Genomic DNA, 10,984 nt, shown 5'->3' on the forward strand with positions numbered 1-10,984 from the left:
TTGTAACACAAGATTTCCATTTTGAATAAATGCTGTTTTTTTATTTTGTATTTATATTCATAAAAGAATCCTGTAAAAAGTATCACAGGTTCCAAAAAACATTAAGCAGCACAACTGTTTCCAACATTGATAATAAATCAGCATATTAGAATGATTTCTGAAGGATCATGTGACTCTGAAGACTGGAGTAATGATGCTGAAAATTCAGCTTTGCTATCACAGGAATAAATTTTATTTTAAAGTATATTAAAATAGAAACTGTTATTTTAAATTGCAATAATATTTCACAAAATAACAGTTTTTTCTGTATTTTTTATACTATTTTAATATCCTTTAAAAAAATATTTTTGGAACCTGTGATACTTTTTTCAGGATTCTTTTATGAATATAAAATAAACAAAAAATTTTTTTTAAGCATTTATTCAAAATGGAAATCTTGTGTTACAATATACAGGTGCATCTCAATAAATTAGAATGTCGTGGAAAAGTTCATTTATTTCAGTAATTCAACTCAAATTGTGAAACTCGTGTATTAAATAAATTCATCAACTGAATATTTTTTTCCAATGAATGAGGGAAGTTTGAAGAAAAAAAAAACTGAAAAAAGCAATATTTCTAATAAGTCAGATTCTCAAACTGTGGCCCATGAAGGATTGGCTGATAAAAAAATAATAATAATATTTAAAAATTTACTGATTTAGGTTCATTAACTAGCAATTTAGTGAATTCAGCAAAAAAAGAAACAGTCCATCAAATACGAGAACACTAAATGTGCAGGTAACTAATTTGAGGCAGCAGTAGTTTCCCTTGTATTTAGAGTGTTCGTTTGTCTGTGATTTTTGTTTAATTGCATTTCACCACCTAAAAAATATCTGTTCACTATTAGACAACAAATGAATGTTTCTGTGTTGATTGAATCATATGTAATTTATACATTACATTTTTCTCTCAAGTTCTGCAAGAGATCCTCTCTCACCCTCAAACTCTGCATGGATTTCCATTAATACAATATATAAATACATAAATGGAACAAATATACAACACATCTGTCAAACCATTGCTACAAGCGACGTTCTCTGCTCTGGTCGGCACACAACCTGGCAACCCACTCATGTTCTCTTTTGGTTTGGTTAAAGTATTTCACACCCCTCCTCTAAGAGCCATGAAATGCCATTCACATCTGAACATATAATTACAGAGGATATGAAAAAACAATTAGATCTCTAACCTCCAGAAGTGTCTGCGCTTTCAACAAGTTCAGACGCCCCCTCCCCAGTTTCTCCAATGCCCCCGGCATCCGAGTCAGAACCTGCTCCGTTTGAGAACGTTTCGCCCACAGTGAGAATCATTCCTGCGGTCAAATCTGACCTCTGCTCTACCGAACCGCAAGAAAAATGCTGACTTGCCATTGAAAGCAAAGAGACTGATCAAATAAAAACCTAGACAACTCTCTACCCTGACTCTATAAAAAAGCGGCAGGAGGTAGAAGAGTGAAAAAAGAAAGACAGAAAAAGAGGACGAGAAACATCCAGACAAAGAATGTAGAGAGAGTATTCCAGACACCGACCAAACACAGATGTGGAGACACACATACACATACATACACATACACAGATCCTCTTACTAGCGCTTCACTTAAAAACACACATACAGCCCTCCCTCTAAACATCTAATCCCACAATCCCCTCCTGCTGCTTCAGACTCCACCCCCTCACATCAGAGACAGCCCATCGCCCAGTTAAGCCCCCCACTGGATCTTACATAAGTGTTCTTATATAAGCTCTCAAACCAGGGGACTGAGGGGCCAACCTGAGATTCACCCACCCTCATTCAACATGTCTCCCGCTGATTTTTCTGGAAGTCTCACTCTCTTTGTCCCAATCCTGCTCATAAACATACTGCAAGTCCATGCTGTCGTGTCTGGGCTTTCACAGTGAAAAAATCTTCAACACGAGACCAAATGATCTGTATCTGAAGGAGGTTCATATTTACTGTCACGTTTTGAGCAGGCCACAGTTATTCTGCCAACAGTCAAAAGCTTTGAATGCATGTATCGATTGTATAATGTTTAATGCTTGGACTGAATTAGCTGGTAGGCTGTAGTGTTTTAGTGCTGATAATGTTAGCTGGGGTCAAATGCATTAGCTTGCTGGATGTATTAACAGCAGCTCACATAGTTTTACTCTGAAAGCGATGACACATTATGATCTTTAGTTCATTTAGTTTCATTTCATGACCATCATAGTGAACCAAGTATTCCAATCAACCTGATTAAGCAAGCAATAACCACCTAATTCTGGATTCATACAATTTTCAAACATCATGCATATTTTAGGAACGAGTCAACTTGGTTTCTTTGCACATAACCACTGGCACTAATTATTAAAGCTTCGATTTAAATATTTAGCTATCGGAAATGTATAAAAATACACTACTGTAAAAGTTTAGGGGTCTTTTAAGATTTGTTAATGTTTTTAATGAAATCTCTTACCTAGGCTTCATTCATTTGTTTAAAAATTACAGTAAAAACAGCAACATTCCTTGCTAAAAATAAATATATAATTATAATGAATGAATTAATAAATAAATATTTATTTTTAACAAACAAATAAATATTAATTTCTTAAGAAATACCTTACTGACCTCAAATTTTTGAAAAGCAATGTACATATTTCTACATTTCCGATAAAAAAATGTATGTGTGTGTGTTTATATATATATATATATATATATATATACTGTAAACACGTTTATGGCCCAGAAAGGTAGTAAGGACATCGTCCATGTGACATCAGTGGTTCAGCCTTGATTTTATGAAGCTACGAGAATACTGTTTGTAATCGTAAGAGAAGAAATTGTTGAATAAAGTTGTTATTTTTGTTTTCTTTGCACACAAAAAAATATTCTCGTAGCTTCATAAAATTATGGTTGAACCACTCGTGTCACATGGACTATTTTAGCGATTTCCTTACTGTCTTTCTGGGCCTTTAACATGGTCTGTTGTCTGCTGTCTATGCAGAGTCAGAAAGCTCTTAGATTTCATCAAGAGTATCTTAATTTGTGTTCCCAAGAAGAACAAAGGTCTTATGGGTTTGGAACGACATGAGGGGGAGTAATTAATGACAGAATTCTCATTTTTGGGTGAACTAACCCTTTAAAACTGGACATTCAGTTCCTAAATTATGAAAAACTAAACTAATAGAATTTAGATTATTTTCCAAACAATTATAATTGAAAAGTAAGAAATAATAAAAAAAATGTTTTTAAATAGGCAAAACAATAATAATAATAAATAAATTGTATAATAATACAATAATAAATTGTACAACAATAATAATAAATAAACTGTATATACAACTATATTCAAAATAGCATAGCATGGCCAAACTGTGCCAATTTGGAAAAAGACATATTCAGAAGTCATAGTCATAGCTCATCCAAATGGCTGGTCTAAAATAAACCTTTCTCGGTTTAATACTGAGACAGTAGCCTAGTCTGATCTGAGGTCAGTTTGTAGAGGCCTCCAGCAATGATAGTCACTCGCTTGCAACAGCTGTGCCGTAAGAGGACACGATCTGTCCCTAATCCAGCGCCCTTCCCCCAAGTCTCCCTTTCCTCCTCCCCCCTCTCACAGCATTGCCTTCAGTAAATCTGAGTCGGATTTTAATCTCAATACAACCATGGTGGTGGATTAATTTAGCACTCATTTCCAAACATAAATATGAGAAAATGATTCCAAAGAAGTAAATCAGGGGACACTGAGTTAACAAATTACCTCTGACAGCCCATGAACATGCAAATCATCATCGGCTTTCAGGTACAATCTGCAGTCGCAGAAAAAGCCCATTATCTTTGTAAGGTATTAGCTTGCAGGCTAACTCCAAGCTACACATAATAGAGAGCCTTTGCAATTTTGAAGTACTAATATAAGCCTGTAGCAACTGCAGAATTTACCCTTAGCAGCATTTTATGTCTACAATGTCCCATAGACGTAATTAAAAAACCAACTTAATAAAACCCAAAGGATTTCCCAACAACTGTAAGTATATTTAGTTAACATTAACATAATATTAAATATATTTTAGTAGGCTTATGTGTGGAGAGAGACTATGAGGACTTATCTGACCAACAAATAATGGAGTTACAATACATTGTAAACCTTCCCAAAAAAGCAGGGATATTTATGATTATTATAGTTAAATAAAATTAATGAAATCCATTTGTGTTACTTGAAATAAAAATACATATTAAAATAAAAAATATATACTGTATATATAAAAGTAAAAATTCATGTATTTTATTTCAAGTAGTTGTCAATGAAAGATTTCTCATTTCTATTTAGTTTAACTTGACATTAAAATACTAAACTAAAACTGAAATAAAAATTTAAAAAAACTATAGACATATTTAAAAAGAAAACAAATAAACAAAAATGATAATAAAATAATCAAAAACCCCAAAATTATTTTTGTACTAAAATTACAATGAAAACAAAAAATATAAAAATAAAAATTAATTCAAATAAATACAATTAATAAAAACTATAGTAGTATCTCGATACTAAAATAAAACTGCTGATATTACAATTTGACCCTTTAAAATGTCAGTCATTTGCATGTCTGCAACTTCTAATGAACATACTATCAATTATTATGCACGATATTCAACAATTTAAAAAACAAAACTTGAATATGCTGAGAAATGAAACTGTTTTACATCACTTTAAATCTTATTTATCTCTCAGATCCCTACAACTATTTATATAGGTGACCTTATTTACTAATGACATGCTATTTTACAGCAGTTTAACGACTCGCTTTCAAACAGTACTCTTATAGAAAGTTGCAGGCCAGATAAGTGCACTCAATCTCTCTCCTGCTCACTTCACCATCTCTACCTGTGATCATGGCTGCCGATCAATGAGATTCCAGCTGTGAAGACAATGTCACACTCACTAATAGTTCATATCCTTTCAAATAACATTGGATCGATGAACACACACACACGCTCCTTTGATCACAATTACACACAACTCACTTGTGGCCGATGCTGTTCCCAATCCCTCCCCGATCTGCTACAAACTTCTCATCCACTGCTCCAGCCAAGTGCCAAATCTACAGAGAGAGAAGGACCATTTAACACTGCTCGAGCAAACACACACACACACACACAGTTCTCCTCTTGGGTCGGGATGGAGACTGTCACAGCACTGATCCTGACACAGCGGGTCATTGTGTGAACTGTGATTTGAGGTCAGGAGGCAGTTGGCTGGTTTGTTGTGTTAAGCAAAATCCACACCACTTCTGCTTCATTCATCTCTTCATGTCACAAACGTAAAAAAAATATTCTTTATAAAAGCAATACATGATGATGATGATTTATTAGCATTTTATTTGCCATCTGACATACATAATGATGTGACATTCATATTGTTTGAATACGACACACATAAATAAACTTATGCATTCTTGAATTACAGTAGTCAACATTTGAAGTGGATCAAAAAAGTTCATCAAAGTTGTCCTAAGACAAGAACACATTTTGGTTTTAGGTTTTAGGACAACTCTGATGAACGGTTTTGATCCACTTCAAAAACAAGTGTGAACAACCATGAAATGTGATTCTTAAAGGAATAGTTCAACCAAAAATGAATATTTGCGGAATACTCCAAAATGTAGGCATATGAGTTTGTTGTCTGAATCAGGAGAGGAATATGCAGAGATTGAGCACCATTTACAAGTAAAAACAGTCCTTAACAGTTCTAAACAAAAATGTTGTTAGATTTTGATGCAAGAGGACAACAGGGGATGGACTTATTATGGATTATAGACACATATTTTGGCCAGAAGTGACTATTTGAGGTTAAAATGCTTTTAATGATCAATTTTCCCAATTACAAGATGTTAAAGGGGTCATATGATGCAATTTCAATTTTTCCTTTCTCTTTGAAGTGTTACAAGCTCTTGGTGCATAAAGAAGATCTGTAAAGTTGCAAAGACTAAAGTCTCAAATCCAAAGAGATATTCTTTATAAAAGTTAAGAGTCAACCACGCCTACCTAAAACGGCTCGTTCTAACACGCCTCCACATGTCTACGTCACGATGTGGGAAGATTTGCATAATGCCGCCCAAATGTTCACCCAAAGAAAGAAGGCATAACTTTTATTCTCGCTATATATAGTATTGTTGCCGCCGCCATGTCGAGAAGGCGCTGTGTGTTTCATTGTGAAAGCGAAACTACTTTGTTTGGCCTTCCAAAAGAGGACGATATCCGCTTCGTCATGCCTGGAGCTGATCCGTGCTGGTCGCTGAGGAAATACATCAACTTCGCGCTGTGGATCACCGGATCGGCTTTCACCGTGGACGAAGCGGAGTCCAGCCCGGGGTCATCACATGTGGTTGCCGCAAGCCCACTGGCCGCGCCGTTCTCAAGCCTGCCAGCCTCCGCTTACTCAAGCCCGCCGGCCTCCGCTCACTCAAGTCTGCCGTGTGTGAAGCTGTGTGTTTCGTTGTGAAAGGAAACTACTTTGTTTGGCCTTCCAAAAGAGGACACGACTAGAAATCAGTGGTTAAGTTGTATTTACAACACTGTTCCAGAACAGTTCAACCCAAATATTCAGATGTGTGCAGCACATTTTATGGAGGACTGTTTCCTGATCCTGGTAGAGTAGACCACAATACCGGCTGTTCTAACTCATAGACTGCAAGTAAGTTTTTTTATATAGAGAATTTACCACTGACGATTCAAACGCGAGTTTTGAGCAGAGTAAAGTAGCACTTGTTGTTTGTCATTTCTCCGATCACAAATGCAGACATGGTTTAATGTTTACGTGGCGCGATGCAACGCACCGAGTAAAAAGACAGTATACGTCATTATAATCCGTAATTATGTCCCCACTGGATGCAACAAATGCCTCGCTTATAATGGGTTTTAATGTTTTTGTCTCTTCGCTCCGGCCGGACAGGGCATCACAGTATGGTAAGGGCGTAACATTTCCGTCACACGCTTGAGGTATTCGGCGTGTCAGAGCACACCTCGCTTTTCAGACCGATGAGCTTTGTAAAAATCGACGCGTTTCAGAAAGGCGGGGCATAGAGGAGAAACAATAATGTACAGTATGTGGAAAATAATGTGTTTTTTTAACCTTAAACAGCATAAACACATTGCATTCGGCACCCATTCACTGCAAAGGATCCATTGGTGAGCAAGTCATGTCATGCTAAAATTTCTCCAATTCTGTTCAGATGAAGAAATAAGCTCATCTACATCTTGCATGGACTCAGAATGAGTACTTTTCCTGCAAATTTTCATATTTGGGTGAACTATTCCTTTAACAGTCTATTTTCAGGACCGATGAGTTGGACAAATGGGACGTCCACACAAGTCAGAAGACAAAGAGCGTTCATAGGCATCTTCATTTCAAGTGAAAAAGCTGGAGAGTGTGCTATGCATATTACAATACAGATAAAAATAGGTGCCCAACATACATGTTGAAAAAAGATGGATTCTCGAGGGACTGTGTAATTCTGCAAGCTTCAGTGAATCTCTGTGCCATTACTGGAAACTTTCTTTACATGAACATGTTACTATAAAAAGGCCAAAATTATGCCAGCTTTTAAAGAAAAAACATATCCTGGAAATATTCAGAGCATTAAAACAGGTGCACGAAAAGACTAAGAGTCTTAGTCTAAGACCTAATCATAAAACACATAACAAAATATATTATAATTTCAGAGTTTTCTAAAATAACAAAGATATGCATCCATAGACATTAATTTACTAGTCTATCTAGTCTCATAAAGAGTGGCTGGCTGGAAACCTGGATTTGCCAACAGCCTAATGTCCTTCCCACAGCCTGTGCTATGCAGCTGACATCTCAAGAAATGTTTGATAATTAGTGATGGAGCGCACACACACTCGTCTCTCAGTCTCAACAAAGGGTATGGCACATACCCCTGCAAACCCCCCTCGCATGAAAATGTAGGTCAGTTTGCATGATGAAGTGCCCTGCAAATAAGAGGATTACGCTGATTGTGCCAAGTGTTACAGCAAAACAAATAACGAAAAGCAACAACAACAATTCTCATCATGTTAAGTATAAGATCATTCTATTAAAAAGGAAAAATAGCTACCATTATCATTTGTGTTATTTATGCTTCATGTTTTTGGACAATTTTTCTGTCGGGTTGAGGGCAAAGTTAAAGTAAAAAAATATAATGCAAAACTGAACAGCATACTAAGTAAAGAATTGTGAGGGAGACAAAAACTCACTAGAGATTTGTTGAAGAGTTATGAAAATGTAAATAATGAAGCAAATGTCAGATGTTTTGATTGCACTTGTTGGCAGATTTGATACCAGTCAAAAGTTTTTTAAACATAAAAAAAAGTATCTTCTGCTTACCAAGCCTGCATTTATTTGATCCAAAGTACAGGAAAAACAGTAACATTTTGAAATATTTTTACTATTTAAAATAATATTTTAAAATGTAATTTATTCCTGTGATTGCAAAGCTGAATTTTTTGTATCATTACTCCAGTCACATGATGCTTCAGAAATCATTCTAATATTCTGATTTGCTGCTCAAAATAATTTAGTGTTATTACGTTGAAAACAGCTGAGAAGAATTTTTTCAGGTTTCTTTGATGAATAGAACGTTCAGAAGAACAGCATTTATCTGAAATAGAAATCTTTTGTAACATTATAAATGTCTTTATCATCACTTTTGATCAATTTAAAGCATCCTTGCTAAATTAAAGTATTAATTTCTATAATTGAATACTTTATTTTAAAAAAGTATCCCCCCCCCAGTATAAAAAATTATACTGACTCCAAACTTTTAGTGTATAATGTTACAAAAGCTTTTTATTTCAGATAAATGCTGATCTTTGGATTTTTCTAATCATTAAAGAATCCTGAAAAAAAAACATTTGTTAACTGTTTTAAATATTGATAATAACAATAAAAAAAAAATTCTTGAACAGCAAATCAGCATATTAGAATGATTTCTGAAGAATCATGTGACATTGAAGAATGATGCTGAAAATTTAGCTTTGGTCACAGCCTCAGGAATAAATTACATTTTAAAATATATTCAAATAGAAAGCAGCTATTTTAAATACTAAAAATATTTCACAATATTACTGTCTGCTTTTGCTGTATTTTGGATCAAATAAATGCAGGCTTGGTGAACAGAAGAGAATTCTTTAAAAACATTAAAAATCTTACTTTTCAAATACTTTTGACTAGGAGTGTATGTCTGTGATTTTTCATTTTTAGATAAAACCTGTTTAAAGGGAACTTATTTTTATTTGTAGAAGTAGGGGTTAATTTATAAATTATACATTTATAAAATAGCCTACAAATTACATTAATTGTGCAATATTGATCAACACTGAGGCTTTGAGATAATTTATGTAGCAAAAATAAAATGCCAAAAAAGACAAAATTCTACTATGAGCAATAAAGACAATTAATTGACAAGACAAAATAAGAAGAAATAAGAAAATTAAGAAGTATTTCATTAGTGACGTGACATGACATGTGGCCAAGTATGGTGACCCATACTCTGAATTAGTGCTCTGCATTTAACCCATCCAAAGTGCACACACACAGCAGTGAACACACACACACCGTGAACACACACCCGGAGCAGTGGGCAGCCATTTTTTGCTGCGGCGCCTGGGGAGCAGTTGCTCAAGGGTACCTCAGTCGTGGTATTGAAGGTGGGAGAGAGTGCTGTACATTCACTCCCCCCCACTACAATCCCTGCCGGTACGAGACTCGAACCCGCAACCTTGGGTTACGAGTCCAACTCTCTAACCATTAGGCCACGACTTCCCCCACATTAGGTAAAAATGTATGAATTTGCCTAAGACACTGTATGTTAAGGGTGGGAATAATGAATAAAAAAATGTGGAGGGGTGAAAATAATTGCTTTAGCAGCGTTGCCAACTGCTTTTAATTGAAAGTAGCTAAAACTGGTAGCTAAATGTCAATAGATGACATCATAATGGCAAATTCACTGATCTATATAAAGATGAATATAGATCAGTGGGCAAGAGGAGAACATAGATAAGGTTTGTCCAAGAAGTTGCTATATTTGTCCCTAAACTTTTGAAAAAAGTCTCAAAAGGGGTGGGGAAGTCGCTAAATCTAGCTACAAAATTGCTAAATTGGCAACACTGCGCTTTAGGGTTTCCTGATATTGACAGCTAATTGAAGCCACGCCCATTTGGTACCCCACGTCTTCTGCGTAATGACGTAGAGGGATTCCCCGGTTACTTCTCAGGAAATGTTTACACAAGCAGATGTTCAGGGTTCGAGTGGGAGTATGACACTGCGCAATTATGAATAAAACGAGTTATCAGACTGCAATATTTAGCCTTTTTTCACAGTAGAACGGTTTTCAATTGACAGCCGCCTTTAAAACAACACAACTGAGGCCGACTGAAGCTAAAATGCGCAAGGACACCCACCCTGTCCTACCGATATAAAGTTGGTTCGACGTTTGATATTAGACAGATATTAAGCCGCGAAAAACTTCAATAAATTCTTAGTGGATGAGTATAATTGTATACAAAATGGCTTATCTGAAAAGCATTAAAACGTAGAACTGAACACACATCGCAGTTTATTTGTTTTAATCGCCCTCTATATGTTGAAACGCATAAAGTCTCTAGCAGCGCCGAGCTAGTGCTTAAGCCAGCTAGGGACCGTCTACAAAGTACATGTAAAGGATAAAACGATGAATGTTTTCCCACCGGAATGTTTTTTACAATTAACAAAACAAGAGCAAATAGTGCACCAAGCTCTTTGAAAGATATAAAGACAAACACTTATAACGCTCACTTGAATTTAAATAAGAAATATTGTAAACAAGATATGTGATAGTGGTTATTATTACTATTAATAAATATATTAATAAAATAAAAATAATATTAAAAATCATTATCATTCCATAATCCAGTGGTTATGCAGTAGGCT

At 35.3% G+C, this 10,984-nt stretch overlaps 1 protein-coding gene across 6 annotated transcripts in view; it reads right to left on the minus strand.

The window, feature by feature from the left end:
- pals2b (protein associated with LIN7 2, MAGUK p55 family member b) overlaps positions 1-10,984 on the minus strand; it is a 28,522-nt gene that overhangs the window by 13,927 nt on the left and 3,611 nt on the right. For 2 of the 6 annotated variants that reach the window (XM_016563576.1, XM_016563577.1), the window contains exons 2-3: positions 5,038-5,114; positions 4,898-4,931 (exon numbers count right to left, since the gene is read on the minus strand). In XM_016563576.1, coding sequence (XP_016419062.1) covers positions 4,898-4,907 — 10 coding nt within the window. In that variant the 5' untranslated portion in view covers positions 4,908-4,931; positions 5,038-5,114. Of the gene's footprint in view, positions 1-1,228; positions 2,327-4,883; positions 4,932-5,037; positions 5,115-10,984 lie in introns of those variants that run through there. The other 4 variants (XM_016563575.1, XM_016563574.1, XM_016563579.1 and 1 more) reach the window with 3 other exon arrangements.

The sequence above is a fragment of the Sinocyclocheilus rhinocerous genome, unplaced genomic scaffold, assembly GCF_001515625.1.
Source record: "Sinocyclocheilus rhinocerous isolate Xijiao unplaced genomic scaffold, SAMN03320098_v1.1 scaffold499, whole genome shotgun sequence".
NCBI classification, from domain to species: Eukaryota; Metazoa; Chordata; class Actinopteri; order Cypriniformes; family Cyprinidae; genus Sinocyclocheilus; species Sinocyclocheilus rhinocerous.